Source organism: Cottoperca gobio, chromosome 12 (genome assembly GCF_900634415.1).
Source record: "Cottoperca gobio chromosome 12, fCotGob3.1, whole genome shotgun sequence".
NCBI lineage: Eukaryota > Metazoa > Chordata > Actinopteri > Perciformes > Bovichtidae > Cottoperca > Cottoperca gobio.
The window spans coordinates 6,213,224-6,232,473 of record NC_041366.1 but is presented as its reverse complement, the minus strand read 5'-3'; the positions used below and the strand labels follow the sequence as shown (position 1 = coordinate 6,232,473).

The window sequence follows — 19,250 nt, the reverse complement described above, 5'->3', positions numbered from 1 at the left end:
ATGTCTTTTCAAAAGTTCCCATGTAGAAGGTAAAAACACCAAAACTTCCAAATGTTGTATAAAATGTGTATTTTAGTGTTAATTTTAAAGATTATTTACAGAAAGTGACATTAACCAGCATGTTGAATGAAATATGGTAATGCTACATTATCTAGTAATAAAAGAAGAAATCCTATTTGACCAAGATTATCTTTTAGTAATTAACATGAACAATGTTATAAAAATCATTTCACAGCATAGCTAATAATTCAATTAATTAGACTATGCAAGACTCCTGCTGCTCCATATTCTTTTAGGCGTTTAAACCATCTTGAATTGCCTATTAAAATATTACAATGAAAGCTAAATGCTGCTCTGTTCAGCTCTGTTGTTCATTGTCACACTGTGTGTCCGTACATGCTGTCATATTCGACTGCTGTGTAATTGACCGGCGTGTGTCCATGGCTGTTGCTGGAGGGAGAGTGTGTGCGTCCGTCATTGAAAGAGCTCACCTCGGTCAGGCCCACCTGACCGTAAGGAGCCCGTGGGTGCTGGCTGGTGCTCCTGCTCGTACGGTGGCTGACCGGGCGACTCTCTGGAGGCGGAGCGTCCTCCCTGTTTGATATCAGAGAGCAGAGGGAGAGAAACAACAACGTTAAAGGATTTCACTACATTACATTACGTGTCATTTAGCAGATGCTCTTACCCAGAGCGACTTACAGTGAACTAACTGCAGGGACAGTCCCCCTGGAGCAGCTGTAGAAGCTGAGTTTCATAGTATGAAATCAGAACTATGAAGCTCATTTATGGAGCTTTGGAGTAGAGCTGCACTGCTCGTCAAGTACAAAGATTGTTGGGAATAGGCTCAGTTTATGATTAATAGGGTAGAGAATAACAAAACATGTCATCATTACATTGTTTAGTCTGTAAAAGTCACAAAAAAGTGAGATTGTTTTAGCACTTACTTTCACGAAACACTAATGTTATTTCTAAAAGATAACTGATTTAAAAAACAGCTGCCTTCTGTGGGCTTGTGACCATGTTCCACACCACAGTGGCTAGGATTACTAAACTGAGATTTATGCTAAATATTTGCTTTTGGACTCTGCTTTCACTGCTTCTCTTCTACTGAAGAAAAACATTTGCTCTGGTGCTGGTTTCAACCAGCTAACACTGACAAAAAGCATGCAGTACAATCTTCGCCGGTTCCCAGCACTGCCAACATTCAAGCTTAGAAGCTACTTTGCATTTATGTAACTTTGCAGTACCAGCTGGGATCTGCTTCTGTCAAAAGGGAACACCCGCACAACTGATTGACTTTGGCTTTGCTGCTCTTTTGTTAAGCTGAAATATTATTATTGAAGTCTTCGGGGCTATGATTCCTGGGTGTGTATGTGTTGCCATGCAACAAGACAGGACTGCTGTTAACAAGTATACACTTTAAGTCAAGCAGGGTTTAGGATCGCCTCCCCTGTTGTTTATTCATCTTATCTTATGACAGAAGGTTGTTCTGAAAACAATTAACATGCAAACAATTATTTTTGTTTTTTTAACGTCTAAAGCCTGATACTGAAGTCCATTGTATTTGACTTTTTATTCATTTGCATCCTGACCTATGATCTTAACAGGCAGTATGTCATAACAAAAGTCATAGTATAGTGTGTCGAATGAAGTTGCAGAATAGTAAGTTGAAAAAAGTCACAGTATAGTATTTAAAGAAAAAATCATAGTATATTATGTCGAAAAAAAGTCATAGTATAGTATTTAGAAAAATGTCATAATATAGTAAGTTGAAAAAAAACATCATAATGTGACTTCGAAAACTACGGTATAGTATGTCGAAAAATGTCAAGGTATAGAATGTTGAAAAACATAGTCACAGTATAGCAGGGGTGGCCAACCAGTCAGAGGTTAAGAGCCAAAAATGTTATCATCATACACACAGTCACAGATGCGCACCACCCCCCCCCCGCCTTGTCTCTTTTGTTCTCAGCCTTTCTCTGTGCTCCCTCACTCTCTTCCTCCCCTCTCTCTCACACAGACAAAATTAAAATCTAAAACTTTACACACACACATACACACACACACACACACACACACACACACACTCACTCAAAGACCCTCCCTCCCAAAGACACACACACCCTCACACAGACACACACACATAGCTCTGCTCAGACAGCTTTATTGTAAATGTCACACACCATAATATTGAGAGAAATTGAATTAAACATCTCCTACCAGTATTCAGAGGCCAGTTATTATCAACAATGAACAGTGTGTGCACTCTCACACACAAATTCTCAGTGTGTTTTATCTTCCTATGCATGTTGCTTCTTTAAATTAGTGGGACTTCTGACATTCCTTGTCTTGAACAATCCTCCTCAAATCTGGCTTGTATTCCGTTGTGGTCACTCCAAGCAATTCTTTCACATGTGTGTCAGTCAGAACAGATCGATACTTTGATATCACGTGTTTCAGGGTAGATAACACCGACTCACAGACGTATGTTGACCCAAACATTGATAGTAGCTTGAGTGGAGCCCGTTTGACATTGGGATATTTTTTCCATTGGCACAGTTTTCCAGAACTCACGGGTCCCTTCACTCAGAACAGGTTTCAGTTGGTCTTCCTCAGAAAGTTCAATCATCTCCAACTTGGGCCACCGCCTCCTCTGTGACTAGCGCATACCTGTCAACCCTCCCGTTTTTCCCGGGATTATCCCGTATTTTTACTTCTATCCCGATTTTCTCCCGTTTAAATATTTTCCCGTAATTTTCCCGTATTTTTAACCTTTCAGAAAAAAAAATAGGCCTAATTAAAAAAAATGTAAAGTGGCCTGCGGTAAAGCAGATGACAGTATTGTTTAACTTTAGCTGAAAAACATTATCCGCTAGTAAACACAGAAGAAGAAAACAGGAACAATAACACAGAAAAAGACGACAACATATGGATGAGTCACAGTGAACGGGAGATAGATGGAGACGCAGTTGTACCTGCAAAACAAGTTAAAACTTTATGTAAGTACCAATGGGAGGAGACCTTCCCTTATTTATTAAAAGCAGAGTCGGGCAAACTCGTGCTTTTTGTAAAGTGTGCCATTCAGATGTTAACATCGCACACGGCGGAATAAGCGATGTTCGCCAGCAAGAAAAATCGTCCCTTATGTGTTTACGTTTACATTGGTGGCTGAGAGCTGTTGGAGAGCTGGGCGGAGTCCGGCAAATAAATTCCCTTATTTTGAAATTCCAATGTTGACAGGTATGGACTAGCGGGGCTTTCAAACAGTCCGTCTCAGCATTAAAAGGGTCGACGAGGAACGCAATCTGTGACCTTTTCAGCTGTAGATCATGGAACCGGGTTGCAAAGTTTTCGTGCAGGGTTTCAACCAATGTTGCATTTCAGCTTGTCTGCTTGCTTTTAGCAGAGAGGGAAAATGCGCTAATTGTACCCTTTTGAAGAAGTGTCTTCAACAGTTTCAGTTTGTTAAGAAACGCAAATACACTTTGCACTAGGTCAGGCAGCATTTTTATATGAATATGAACTCTCCCACTCTAATAAAATGTCCTATGTTGGTCTTCATATTTTCGCTTAGCTGTGTATTTTTTCCCTGCCATTTTAGGATCGAACTCAGATGGTCAGATAGTGTTTACTCTACGATAGGTTTCCCCCCCCCCCTCGAAGGTGATTGGTTCACTGCATCGCAGGCATTTTTGTGATTGGCTCTTGGGCCACATCAAAATTAGACTCACTGTCATGCTCTCATACTGACAGCACACATACACACACTCACAAATAATTCGATATGAACTGAAGAGCTGCATGAAACTGGGCAAAGAGTCGCATGCGGCTCGAGAACTGCGGGTTGGCCACCTCTGCAGTATAGTATTGCAAAAAAGACGTCATAGGATAGAATAAAGAAAAAAGTGAAAGTATAGTATGAAAAAATAAATGTCATAGTAAAGTATGTTGAATAAAAAGGCATAGTATAGTACAGGGGTATTCAACTAAAATTCTAAGAGGTCCAGTTAGAGAAATCATAATGTCTAACTTGCGTTATGGATTAGTGTGATACATATTGAAGTATCCTAGTAGCTGTATCAACGTCTGCACGTCATCAACTAAAGAAAGTACAATTTAAAAACATTTAGATCAATATTTATTGTCACTTAACATTGAACTATACAGATATATATATATATATATATATATATACAGATATATATATATAAAATACTGTAGATATGTATAATGTTCTTCTCGTTTCACAGCACCACTGTTAATGAGCACCACGGTCTCTGAGCATATGAGACGCTGGTGTTGTGCTCCCAGTGGGAAGGATGAACGAATGAGTCCATTCTGGGTTGACAGCTCTGTTGACGTCTCTCTTCTTGGAGAGCGCCATGAGTAGTTATTGTTCTCTCCCTGTCTGCCGCTCACTCGTCTCTTCGTCTGTGTTTCTCTCCCTTTCTCCGTCTTCTCTCCCTGTAACTCGTCTTTCCGTCTGTCACGCGCCTCTCGCTTGTCACGTGGGATGGCTTAATTTGCATGTAATTGGTCTGTGAGTTTCCTTAGCCGCTAAACCAGTGCCGTAAAAACGAGTGCAGTGATTCTCTAGTTCACTCCTCTCCTTTCCACCCCTCTGTTTGTGTGCTGAGATATATCGGCGGCCAAGAAGTCATGCTGTTGTTTTCATTGACCCAGCCATCCTGCAATGTCAAGGGATCAGGCACTGAAACGCCACCAACCAAAAGCTTAGTCTTTTCTTTTTCTGTGATTGAAAGTCTTTCGTTAGCTGTTGGTTGCTCCTCAATGCCCATCTCTGATGCAGCAAACACCCTGACAATAAGCTCTGAGTTTTGATCCTGAAACCTTTAAATTCCGCTTGAAAACTTAAACTTGGTGATCACAGCCAGAGTCATGTGACAGGAGAGCACATGGCTGCAGCACAAAGACAGCTCCATGAAGGGAAGTGATATAAGATCAAATCAAGGTAAATATTTGGTCAATCAAAAATATGTTTATTGGCTGTCATTTCCAAATAGCTCATATATCCTTTAAATGTAGAAATAAAAACTATTATAACCGACTATTTTGTGTTTATTTAATGCTAGCTCTAAAGCAGATGTTAGCATGCTAACACATGAGATTTTCTTTAAAATGTGAAAAAATGTAATTTCCACAACAGTCATTTCCATCACTTTGATTATTGTGATGGAAAAGACAATTTGAGTGTTATGGCTTATATCAGTGAAAATAATGTATATTAAATTAAATGTCAGTGGGGTAGCTGTTAAAAATATATCTGCAATTACTATTCAGCGACAAGGAACCAACAAAGAGAATGAATCAGGGACTTTTTTTGTTTTGTGCTAAATAGTAAGTGCAAGTTTACAGTTTATCCTATACTAAAGGAGATAACAAGGTTAATCATTGAAGCTCCTTTCCTCATCTTTAGGAGAAATCAAACTTTTCATCATGGCTGTCACTTAGGTACTTCTGGGTCATAAATCATAAACTAGAATGTCCAAAATTTCATAATTTTATCCTATTAAATATTTGTGTAAAGTTAATAGAGGTTATTAGCGTGAGAATTATCGTGAGAATTCTTGAGTTGAGCCAAAAACCTGTTTTGTGAAGTTATAGTGACCTTGACCATTGACCACTAAAATCTAATCATTCTATCCCTGAGCCGATGTGGACGTTTGGGGCACATTTCAAGAAATTGCCTGAATGCATTCTTGAGATATTGCGCTCACGAAAATGGTACAGACGCGACAACGCAAAACATAATGCCTCCGGCCACTGCTGTCGCCAGTGGACACATGAAAAAACGCTCCAGAGAAGATAAAAGCTGTTGATATTGTAGTGATCAGTTTTGTCATCTGTCTGCCTTTCAGTGTAGATGTTTTGTTTATTTTACTATTCAAATTTCCTGATGCCGAGTTGGAGTCTTGTTTTTGCTCAGTGTAGATTGTTTTAATTCAGAGGATACAGTACTTGAACTGATTTGATACTTTGCATGACTCATATCTGAACTTATTTTCCCCGCTCAAGCATTGAACACTTTAGTAACTGATGTATGTGAGAGGAGCCATTGTTGTCATGGCTCAAATGATTACTGATTTGTCCTCCCTCTTCTATGAGCTTTTCTTGCGATGCTATGATTATGTGAAGAGAGTGGAACTCCTGTAAATCACAGATATGGAGAACGAATGTGGCTTGAAGTGCCTCTCTGTCTCTTGTACACAACACTGTCCTCCCACACTGACACTGCTCCCATTTCAACATCTACTTTGAAAGCTTGTGGACTGTTTTGAACTGCATATGAACCATACCTCCAAATGTTTTGGGTAGGGGCTGTTTATATGCAAAAGGAGAAACCCTGTCTGAGATGACAGGATGGGAGGTCAACTGCAGAACATTGGCTCTGGAGCAGCTGTGCATTCTGTTCACTGATTTACGTCATCAGGAGACCAAAAAGCCTTCTGTTCGAGGGAGTTCCCATTTCAACTAGTTTGCAATGTTCCAGCTCAGTAGAGAGATCTCTACTGAAATAAACTCAACTATAGTGAAAATGTACTAATTGCATACTTGCACTTGGATGTAGATGCTTGAGTTTTGTCCCCAAATGGACCATTTTGATCTCATCTACACTTTTACTAAATTTCGTGACAGCATCTTGCACGGCTGCGACGCTATTACAGTGACAAAATCTCCAGGCCACACACACACACACACACACACACACACACACACACACACACACAAGGAAGTTTGGAAGTGTAAGTTTCCAACAATTCACAGGTGGCTTATTAATTCAAGCACAAAGACACAAACATATTGCACATCTCTTGCTCTCCTGTCCTTCCTTTTCCTCTCTCTCTCTCTCTCTCTCTCTCTCTCTCTCTCTCTCTCTCTCTCTCTCTCTCTCTCTCTCTCTCTCACACACACACACAAACGTTTTAGTTATATGGCTCCATCCTTCAATGACAACCACCTGAGTGGTTGTAAGTGCTGTTAGCCATCATGTATCCTACACAACACTAATATAGTGTATATAGTTTGTTTTCAAGGGAGTTTGCTGTACCTTCAAAACATAAACACATTGAGATTGCAAGCAGCAATGTATTACTGATTTAAAACTATATAAAGCACCTTATTTTGGATAATGTATTGCATTTATTTTCATTACTTCAATCTCTTTATTTAAATGTCTATTTAAGTGTTGTCCTAATACATTTATACCAGCCTTTCCCTAAAGCAACACCAAATGTGTAAGCATGAGATGTGTTGATCTCTACCATTTTGTTCTAAGTGGTATTTTTCATTTGGAGGTGGCCTTCACTGACATTGATATGCATTTGTTAGATGGTTTCGCTTTATAAAAGCTTGTTTATATTCACAGGGCAGAGGGAAAACTGTGCTGCCTGCAGCAAATTAAAATAAAATTGAAAACCATCACACTTGACAAAGGGAAAATGGTCACAAAACAAATGTGCAAATGTGCAAACATAATAATAAATAATGTATGTGTGGTAGCAGAACAGTGGTGTTTAGCTGATACTGTTTAGGGACGTAAACATTACATTTGAACTCTTTCTGTTAAGAGCAGAGTTTCAACTCCAAACAGACAACAAAGGACTATTTCTTCTCTTACATGGTTAATTTTTTCACACACGACTGTCTATTGGTGCAACAGTAACTCCGAGATTTGTAAGTTTGATATGCTAAACTAATGCGTACAACAATGACATTACCGTAGCATACATTCTCAAAGGCAGTTTCCTTTCTGCAGTTTGAATTCCAAGGAACTTTAAACTTAGTAAAATAATAAAATCATCCCTCTGTGACATTCAACTCCTTTTAGGTTATTTATTTATTCAGAGTTCATTTATTGTCATTCGACAACGCAGGGTTGCACAACAAAATGCACGTTGTAGTCCCTTATGCTACCCAAGGGGTGTAGTACAGGAGGAGGCGTTGAGGAGTCTTACAGCCTGAGGAAAGAAGCTGCTCTGTTAGTCTGGTGGTACAGCAGCAGATACTTCTGTATTGCTTGCCAGTTGGCAGCAGGGTGAATGGGCTATTACTGAGGTGGGTATAGTATTTTAATATCCTTTGGGCTCTGTGTAGGCACCTCATCTCACCAATATCACTGATGCTTGTTGGATTTGTACCAGTGTAGTTCTGGGTGGTTTTAATCACCGGCTGCAAAGCCCTCTTGTCCTGGGCCTTGCACAAACCATTTCTAGACACACCTTTAAAATCTAGACGTAGTCAAAGAGTTACCTCCACTGACACTGAAGCCACATGGGTGTCTCTGCATTACTCCTGTACTCTTTAGATTTGGTTTTTAAACGCTTATTGGTTCATTCTCAACATGCATCATGACGATATTGGCCTAAACGTTAGCTGAACGTGAAGGTTTTGCCTTCGATGCTAAAGGAAACAGGGTTTAAAGATGGGCAGGATGGGGATGGGAGGGCAGAAACGGATATCATCCTGTTTTCTTCCGAGGCAACAAGATCAATGAACCTCTCAAAGACATAGTTTGATATTTTGGGAAGTACTCCCGTTTGCTTTCTGGAAGAGAGTTAGATGAAAAGATAGTTACAACTCTTTCTGTCAAATATAAGGCTACAGCCACGCCAACAGCTGGTTAGCTTAGCTTAGCTTAGCAAAAAGACTTGAAACAGTGAAACATCTAGCTTAGCTCTGTCCAATGGTAAAACAAGAACTTCTAAAGCCCACTAATGAACGCAATATTTTAAATAAGTTAATTTCATAAAAACAACAGTCTGCCGGTTTACAGGGACGATGTGTCCTGAGGTGCTGGTAGGCAGATGTTGCTATGGCTACTGTTTTCTGGTGGTCAGTCTTTATGCTAAGCTAAGCTTTCTGTATCCTGCTTGTAGCATCATATTCAATGGACTGGTATGATAATCTTTTCTAACTTGCTGTCATTTCACAAATTGTCAAACTTTTGCTTTAAAATCCAGTTATGCCTGCTCATAGTTTCTGCTCCTTCCAGAGTTTAAGATTCAAATTCCAAACAATATATTTCTAAAGTTTATGTACTGAAAGCTGAATCTAACCTTTAATTAAATAGACATACAATAGCTTTATCAAGGAAAGTCTTTCTAAAGTCATAAAGAGGACATATTCATTCATTCATTGTGTCAAGATTTAATAAACTGGTGCTGCAAGTCTAAGACAAGAACACACAAGAAGGTTTGTTGACCCTACGAGAGCGTCTCATGCTTCCAAGGAAGATGGAGAAAATCAACAAGAAGAAAAAGTTGCTAACCGTTGATGAATTCTACTAAAGCAAACAACAGGTACATTGTCATCAATGTACCTGAAGAAGTTTGTTTGTTCACTTGTCATATAAAACCTCGGATTTCAAAAGGATTTCATCAAATTGTTCTACACAATGTGAAGCTTCTTATGAGATTGTATAGTTGCATAATTAAGTGTGAACATGGAGAAATGAAATAAAATCCTAACATTTGGAAGAACCCTACCTAGACTTGTGTAATTGTCTCTCACTTGTGTTGTATTAACATGTTTCTTTCCAATTTTCTGTTTTTAATTCAAGTCTGGGATGTTGTTTCCTTTCTTATCTGAATGGCTTTGATTAGCGTTGTTTTATATCTCATAAATACATATTTATAATTGTCTCTCTATCTTTTAAAGCTTGGTTGCTGATGTCAATTTATTGTGCTTTCTCACGTGTGTCGTAAATTGAAAAAACATATTATTACTCATTTATGCAAATGTTAAAATATGTGCAAGTGCGCACAATAATGTCCATATGTTCATATCCTTTTACATAAACCGGCAGGTTGACTAGTATGCCCAACACAAAAATAATCTTACTTATGGGACTTTTTGTCGATAAATGAACAGCAGAAACTTGCAATACAGTGTGTGTGTGTGTGTGTGTGTGTGTGTGTGTGTGTGTGTGTGTGTGTGTGTGTGTGTGTCCTCCATACAGCAGCTCAGTTATCTAACTGTCAAGCAGCCAACAACTAACGCTCCCTGCTGTCCCTGCTGTCCCTGCAGTGCCGTACAGTACCTGATGTCATTGGAGAATTCTTTCTCAAAGCGATGTCTGTTGCTCAGCTTCCAGTATAGGAGCCCGATGAACACCAGCAGGATGAAGATGAGGAGCAGAGAACCCACAATGGTGCTGACTATCACCGCTGCTCTATTTGGAGCTGTAAAGTCACCATGAATAACAGTGAATTATTCACTCAGAAAACTCTGTGGCAGAAAGGAACAAAGTGTGAAGAACCCATTACTGTGTTATTCTTACTGTCCAGTGCAGAGTGCTTACGGACCTTTCAAGTTAAATAATGTCTTCTCACAACACCTCGATACAGATTGTATTGTCCCTGTCCAATAAAAATCATGCATTGCCAAAAATGTCCACGACAATAAGAAACACAGCCTTCTCTTTAAGGGTAGTAAATAGTTCAACATTTTGGGAACTAAGCTTCTTTGCTATCTTGCCGAGAGTTAGATAAGAAGACAAATGCCACTCTTATCTGTATGCTAGAGATGAAGCTGCTGCCAGTAGCCAGGTCGCTAGTTTAGTACAAAAACTGGAAACAGGGGAAACTAAAATGGCATTTGAAGAGCGCAGACCTCCTCCAAGGCCAGCTGTTGATCTGACTTGAGGAGGCGTTCACATGAATGTTCCCAGTCTGGAACTAAGTTTTCTGAATGCAGCACAGATGCCCTATCTCGCAAGGTCAGGGAATGTGAAACTTAGTTTGTGTATCCGCCTTGTGTTTTGGACCAGCTCCAAAATGTAATGGTTCTTGGCCCATGCTACACTCTTCCATTAAGTTTTATGAAAATCTGGCCAGCATTTCTTTCCATAAACCTACTGATAAACAAACACACAGAGCGAGCCACAAACATAACCTCCCTGGTGGAGCAAATAACTAACCTGGCTCTGTGCGGAGGTTCCAGCACATCTAGCGCTTACTACACATCACTCGCACATCTAGCGCTTACTACATCATTCACACATTACATCTGTCAAAGTTGTGGTTTCACGAGGGGTTATGTGCCAAACTATTTCGGCCCGGGCACAGTAACTTCTCTGGCAACCTCACAGTGTTGACAAGACCCCCGACACATAACCGGACTATTTCTTGGGGGGTGCAGTATCGACCTCCTCATCTAACTCTTGGCAAGAAGGCTATTAAGCCAATAGGTTTCATTTCCCAGAATGTCACTATTCTTTTAAGGCGTTGTGAGAGGCTCAATTGAATTCAATTACTTTGCCAGGGTTTTCTTTAGTCCAAGATACATATGTTTTGTCTGAACCCCCAAACAGTATGAAGATCAATTGTTTTCACTATGTTCATAAGCATCAGACAAAGAGGGATGTTCTCTTCTCAGATCATTTCATTAAATATATTTTAAAAGCCTGAAGAGTTTAAAATAAGCAATTATATCACAACAGAAATGGGAGAAAAGTCATTTTCCTTTTCTAGTTATGGACTCGGCAGAATGTAATGGAAGGGGTCTGCTCCACAGATCGTGAGGCACACAGAGACACATTTATTTTATGAATCCGCGGAATGCAGAAGGCTTGTTTGAGAGGATTTATTACATAAAGATATGCAGAATCACAGACTGTACACCATCCTGGTGCTCTGACAGTCACCAGAATCTTTCCCTGCAAGTCTTTTTCAGAGGTAATACTGCACATGGACACATAAGGGGATTTCTGGATTTCTTTTTACCTTTTTACACTGTGCCAACTATTGCTGTGCTTTTATTGAGTCCACTTGATTTCTGTCGACATTAAAGGCAGTTATTTCAGCATTACTCCTGTTTGACTTTGTGACTTAGCAGCAGGAAGTCAGTGATGTGGAGCGGATGGAAAGAAATGTTTTGTCTTTTGTGAATAAATCGATTTTGTGACCTTATTCTGTCATGATTAGACAATGTAATAAGGAGAACACCCTGATGTTACAAAGTGCAGTGGTTAAAACCCTGCGTGTGAGAATGGGGAGCTTGTGGCACAACTACAGAGAGAGAAGACTGAAGAGGATGAAATCTAGGTCTTTCATGAGCGCACGTGTGCATCACGTAATGTGTGTGAACAGGGACATTCTGTGTGGGGGTGTGTGTTCCATTACGTTTGTTCGCTTTCAGGTTAATCCGGCAGTGTTCGACTCCCACAGCATTGTTCACCTCACAAAGGTAGAATCCTGTGAAGCTCTGCGAGTGGTTTCCGATTTTCAGCTCCCCAGTCGCGCTGTCTGAAAGAACACATGTTAAGTAATGTGCTGTACATGTGTTATACATACAATAAAGATACGTCAGAGAGGGTTGCTGGGTGCTTCCTCTACAGGTAGAATAGTTGAAGCGACATGGACTTAAGGCTCACGGTTTTTACACATTATCACTTAAATATATGAAGATTTCTAAGAAGGAGAAGACCTGCTCACACAGATTCTTACCCATTATGTCAACAACATGTTTTGTGTTATGAAGAGTGAAACCTCAATGGGGAGAAACAGCAAACAGCGATAATGCACCAGAGTCCTTCTAAGACCCCCCCCACACCCCACACCCTACACACACACTCTCTTTGATCTGTAGTAGCATCATGACGTCAGCAGAGGTCACACTTACTCTGTGTGGCTGCAGCAGGGATGGGGCCTGCACTTTGTCTCCTCCACGTGTATCTTAAGGGAGTGGAGCCTTTTGCAGACTTGCAGTGCAGAGACACAGCCTCGCCGACCAGCTCCCCTCCCTCCACCCAGCATTTAGGCACTGACGGCTTCGCTGAAATCATACGACAAAACAGATCATTTCGCACTGCCATTTCCATTCTTTTTTCAGTACAGCTTCTTAGCTGTAAGAGGAAATTGGAGGAACGATTTGGATTACGGCTTTAATAACACATATTCATAACATATACAGTAGATGGGTGATACCAACACTGGTGTATTTTATCACTTAAAAATCCTATAAAATTTACATTTTTCTTTAATTTTTCTTTATACGAAAACATAAATATATACATAGTAAACATATATTTCAACATCTAAATTGACATGGAATGTAAGCTTGATGAGTTAGGAATGACAAGGCAGAAACATGAAGTACGGTCATGTTTTGGAAGAGATTGGAAGTGATTAGGGTGAGATTGATTGCATTACACGATACTTGTGGAGAATAGACCTGGAAGTCCATCCATCTATTATTGTATTCTCTGAACCACTTATCCTGCTCAGGATCATACAAAACACCTGATCTATAAAATGATTTGTTGCCTCTGAGGACTGTGTTGCTGTTAGCATGAAAACAGCTTCAGGCTGTCTATCGATATGTGAGGCTTTGATGCAGATATTCATTTAACCCTCTGCTGGTTTTCATCAAGGAAGATGTCATTTGATCTGATACAGCTTTGATGCCTAGCAGAGTTTTAAAAGCAAAAAGTCTTCAAAAATACTTTAGGTCAACTACAACAAGGTCAGTTAAAGTTGGTAAACACGGACTACGGACTTGACCATTGGTCAAAAAATCAGTTTCTTGTATAAAATGATTTGTTTAAAAAACTCTGACCTCCAGAGCTCAAACACACTGACATTAGAACTTGGCTTGTAGATAATGATGAGCTAGATTTAAATGCAATGATTTGAGGATGTTATTTTTTAACTTTGATTTGGCTGATCAGCTCGTTTTAAAGCAAAACTCTATTATAACTATTATACGTATATTCAAGTTAGTTTCACCTTATATCATTAGGCAATCACATTTGTCCACACAACTTATTCCTAGAGAATAATAGATGAGGAACGTAATATTTATGTGAAACAATGATGCTTTTTGAACATTTTATGTTAATTTCTTTAATTTAATTCCACTCAGATTTAGGCTACGAATGTGAAAAAATAACATTTTGTCCATTACTTGTAATTATCGCCGCTGTTTAATGTACAAGCAGGTCCATTAACAAGAACTCTAGGGAAAAGGAAAAAGATTTGAGGCCTATATAGGTATAAATGTTTTGTGAATTTCCGGTTTTTGAAAAAGGAATTTAACAAAGCTGTCAAGGCATCGTTAAAGCTGTAATGAGAACAATTAAAATTCTCCTTTAAAACTATATTCTGAGAGACACTGTGTTTCATTCTTTGAATTTAGATTCCACATAGCTCCCGAAAGTTTTTTTAACTGGGCCAATTATTTGCTCAATCATGAAACATCTTTGTAAAAGGTTATTTATTTCAGTTGTCAGTCGGAAAATCGTAATAAATAAATCTGCCAATAAGACGTCCTCCTCCTCTTCCCCAGTTACTGCTCACACTCTTCAAACAAGATGATTTGGACTAGAATCAAGTAAATTACTTTACCCCTCTGGCCAATTTTAAGACTGAATATGCTGACAAATGGCTCTAAGTGAAGTGTCATTTCAAATTAGTGTCGCCTTTTTTTCAGTGTCTCATCAACTGCTCAATCTGTATCCATCAGTTTCAGGGAAACAGACCTTTCCAGAGCCATGTTCCTTCATGCTAACTCATTTAACCACCACGGCTATCTCTATCAAGACACCTATATATGTTTGCTCCATGAGCAGATGTGCTGATGAATGAGTTGATGAGTATGACTGTGTAAGTGGACCTTTAGTTAAGATTGTTTGGTAAAACTATGCACATGTTGACCATAACAGATCAAACAGTGAATGGTGGGAAACCATCAATTTGTGTAAAAATGTTTTTAAAGTTATCGTTTTGGGTAATGTGTTTTTGTGCATGTGTGTGTTTTGAGTCAAATCTGTGTTCTCACATTGCAGAGACATTTTATTATTAGTCACTAGAGAAAGATTTACCTGAATTAAGGGAGCAACTTCTCATTAAATAAAGGATTTGTCTTGAAGAGAACTAAGCCTGACTTAGAAAAGCCTTTTATAACAACAGACACTGAGAGAGTCATCATATTAGTTCTCTTTGACATCCATGTGACCTTGAACAGAACTGACTTCCACAAACCACTAATGGATACACATCATTGTGGTAATGTAGTAGAAGTCTAAAAAGATGAAAGTGAGCCTGATAGCAGGTACCTTAAAATCAGCTTTGTAGCAAATTGCAAGTTTAATGCATACTGGCATGTGACAAGGAAATGTAACCTTCACTGGAACAGACAACCCAAAAATGCATGTAGCTGCATTCTCTTTAAAATCAAACAGAATTATAGTTGTCAAAAGGTCAGAAATAATGTAACCAGGTAACATGTGCCAATCCCAGGATGCAACCCCAACGCCCTGTCTTACCCATGACCACCAGGGACACCTTACGCATGTCCACTCCAGGGGGTTTCTTCACTTTACACTGGTAGGTAGCAATATGAGCAGGCGACAGCAGAGCGATTGAGATCGAAGCGTCGCCCATTGAGGGGTCAGGAGCGGCAAAGCTGAGCCCTTTGGTAAGAGCGTGGTTACCGTGAATGTATCTAGTGCCGCTGGTAAAGGAAATTAGCTGATGGAAAAAAGAAAGAAAGTTTTAACAACATGATTAAATTCGCTGAAAATGGAATGTGTCAAATTGCCCGCCACCCTGCGTTCAGAGTGACATTAATCAGAAGGAAAGAAACACAGAAACAAATGAAGGCTTATGTTCTGTGTCTTACTGAAGATAATGTTATTTCCTGTCTGTGCCTCTCATTCTTATTAGGCACATTACCAACACATTAGCACACAACTTTATAGTGTGACAGTATGTCAGGGCTGTGTGCTCGTCAGTCGCTTTTTGAGTTTCTCTGTCCCCCAGTGGCTAAAAATCAAGGCAGCTTTAAGCCTGCAGTTCACACCCATGTCTCTCCAAAATGTCATCACTTCATCATTTTAACCTATTAGACAGTGAACATGTCATCACTAGCAGAGGCATTCTTGAGTTATGGCCAAACACATGTTTTGTGAGGTCACAGTGAACTTAACCTTTGACCACCAAAATCTAATGAGTAGTTATCCTGTGCGGAGGCATAATAAAGGCCTGGTAAGAACCGTAGGTTTTTATCTGCACAAAGCATTCAATAAGAACCAATAATCTGCGATGGTGACTTATGTAAAGAAGCACATACTGGACCTGGTCAAATATCATATCAATTGACTGTGAAAAAGCGTCTGCTGCATATAGAGATGTGGGAAGAAAACATCCTCTCAATTCTCCAACACTAATGACTTAATACTAACTCATAGAATACAGTTAAAAAGGTGGTAAGAGTTCATCCACACACCAGCCTCCTGGACTAAATTCTGATTTAGACTTGTAACAAACAAATCACTTGAGGGGGATAGAATTTCAACGATTTGAGAAGAAGTGTAAATAGGTTAGATGTTTTAAAGATGATTGTCATAAGGCACAGGTCATGAGACTAAAGCCTAATTTCCACTACAGATGTTTTGGCAACGGGTCCTTTTCTCTATTTCGTGTTCCACTGCAGATAGAACCCTCTCAGTGAAGGCGCAATTTTCAGCTCATTGTCATCGCGACTGTGCGTGAAACTGTCATCTTCATCCCGACAATCGCTGAATCCTTTCATCGGCAACAGAGGAACGTCTGAACTTCGCCAATAGTACACCGTACATGATATGTTGCGTAGTGTGTCATTGATAGATAGATTTGATCAGTGGTCTGCAGTGTTTTCACCCCACCCTTAGTATCAGCTCAAATTGCTTGGAACCTCGACCGAGGTGGTCCCAAAGAAAGAACCAGGCACTATCCACAACTTTTGCTAATAGAAAACCAAAAAAGAGCGAGTCGAATTGAGTCGAGCCATGCCGTACCATGCAGTGGAAATATGACATATGGTTGTACAGTGGTTTCTAACCTTAGTGTTGACCTTATTGTGTTCTGATTCCTAATTAGTTCAAAATGGTGGAGAATGCTTTCAATTTACAGGTCCATCATTTTCATTTCTTGGAAAGAACTTTCTAATTTGGTACTAATTTTAGGGAAAGGTGGAGACAGCATTCAATTAGTATACTTCTAATTAACTCCAATTGCTTGTTTAACCTACAGAGCCTTTTAAGTAACTGCAGCAGATCAGCCGAAATTAATGAATGGATTCATGGACACACACACACACACACACACACACACACACACACACACACACACACACACACACACACACACACACACACACACACACACTTGCAGCTTGTTCTTCACCTAGCGAGTGAATTCTGCTTCACAACCACCATATATCATACGTATACATTTATAGCAACGTTCTCATTCTGCCTCTTACCATCTGATCTTTCTGCGTGGTGTCTGGACTGACCACAGACCATTCGATGTCAAGTTCTCCGTTGTCGAATGGGCTCGGTGTGTAACTGCAGCCCAAAGTCACGCTCTCTCCCTCGGCCTTGTGGATGTTCTGCGGGCCCGTGGACGTCACTTGCATTCCTTGCGCACATTTGAATTCTTAAAGAATTCAGAAAGTCTTGAAATTAATCACAAACACATATTAGCTATTTTGTAATCCCTTATTGTAATACTCAATGATACTTATTATGTATTCTCATCCAGCAAACCTTTTTCCACATTCACTGAGCCACAGTTTAGTATTTCCATGCACACTTTTTTATGGATAAGTTGATTTGTTTTGCAGAGGAGGTCTGGCTATAAAAGCATCCGGAACACAAATATAATTCCACACAGAAATATAAAAACAGGACGAATTGCAGATCTTTTTATAGAAAACACGAGCTCCACAAGCAGCGCTCCAGAAAAAAATCAATGTATGAAGTAGTAGTAAGTATGAACATCTGCAAAATAAAACCTACACACTTTTTATTTTTTTGTTCTTCACCATATGTTCAACAAGAGAAGCTACTTTCTGTAGTTTGCAAACATCTTGAGCTAGTTCCACAAGGAGCATAGAGAAGTTAAAAGCCTCAAGATGATTATTCATTAAGAGTTATTTTTTATGTTTCCATTTTACGATAACAAATATGCACAACATTGGAATTAGACTGAAATTGGATTTTCAAGAGGATGTGGCCTGAAGGATTAATTGCTCAATATTTATAGTGTTTAGAGGTTCAAGTGTTCTGTTTCACTCCAGTGGTCATATTCCAACTATTAGGTTTTTTTGTATTAAAGTACAAGCAAATATTACTCTTTACATTTCGCACACAAACATATTCCAATTTCACTTTTCTCAAACTAGATGTGCATTTGAGATCTGCAGCTCAGTCTATTAGCAGCCACATAGGAACCCTGAACAACAACAACACATATGAACTTAAATCCCTGGAACATTAGGGAGTCATCTGGAGGCAGTGAGCGCCATGGTAACACATGGGGAAGCTTACACCACAACACTACAGCTCAGCAACAGAGACGAGGCATGAGGGTCTATGAAGAGCATTTCCAGGAAAAACCTTCATACAATGCCATGCCATGAAACACAATGGAGTAGATAACACAGGGCAGAGTCACTGTATCTGGATGTGTGTGCTTGTGTGTCTGTATTCTTACCCGTGCTCAAGAGACTTGCAGTGCATAACAAGTAGATGGACAACCATGGCGGGAAGAAAGCTGATCTCAAACGACTGCAGCTTTTTCTCAACATAGTGGTCCTGTTACCATGATAAAATCATGAAGAGCGAACGGTCAAAAACAAAAACATACAGTACAGTGTCTTCACATCTTTAACAATCTTCAAAGCAGGATAAATAACAAGCATGAATGTAGAAGATCAAGCAGTTGAGCAAGTTTCTATAGATATTACCTGAATGCAGATACTACTTCCAAACGTCAGGCAATGCAATACAAAGGATCAAGCAGCTGCTCTTGCTTTACAGGGAACTCCTTCTCAACTCTCCTCCTTATTACCATAAAGCCTTCTGGTTGGATGGCTGCTCCACCTGTTTTACCTGTTTACAAGGAGGTTGCCTTGGTATTGTCATTCAGCTGTTAATTTTGAATTTAACACTATTTAGCACTTTTTAATTACCACAGCGACTAAAGAAACTAAATCATGTGAAATGAGAATGTTCTTGAGAAAATTGGTGCCCGGGCAGCTGCAGAACAATAGAAAGCAATCCATTGTGAAACTGGAGGAGTGACCATCTAATTAGATGAGGTTTGTGATGATGCATACTCAGGGTGCCAATTTGATGAGAGCTGAACGGTTCTGAAAGCAAAACATCTGCAACACAATGCTGCTTTGTCTATAGTCAATAATATTTCTATGAGTATATGTTCATTTAGTTGTCTGACTGTCTG

General features: G+C 39.5%; 1 protein-coding gene across 1 annotated transcript; it reads right to left on the bottom strand.

The window, feature by feature from the left end:
* Positions 1–377: 377 nt before the first annotated feature.
* Positions 378–18,594, bottom strand: vsig8a (V-set and immunoglobulin domain containing 8a). Its single transcript, XM_029445062.1, has 7 exons — positions 18,501–18,594; positions 17,266–17,441; positions 15,287–15,491; positions 12,643–12,795; positions 12,144–12,266; positions 10,061–10,202; positions 378–594 (listed from the first exon to the last, which is right to left on the bottom strand). The coding sequence occupies exons 1-7, from the start codon at positions 18,592–18,594 to the stop codon at positions 378–380; spliced, it is 1,110 nt and encodes a 369-aa protein (XP_029300922.1).
* Between the last annotated feature and the right edge of the window lie 656 nt (positions 18,595–19,250).

Bases quoted from the DNA above. Each gene is read 5' to 3' on its own strand.
- vsig8a (XM_029445062.1), bottom strand. From the start codon at position 18,594: ATGTTGAGAAAAAGCTGCAGTCGTTTGAGATCAGCTTTCTTCCCGCCA. The intron at 15,492-17,265 runs GTAAGAGGCAGA...TTTTTCCATCAG, and splicing joins CCACGCAGAAAGATCAGATG to CTAATTTCCTTTACCAGCGG. The intron at 595-10,060 runs GTACTGTACGGC...GATATCAAACAG, and splicing joins GAATTCTCCAATGACATCAG to GGAGGACGCTCCGCCTCCAG.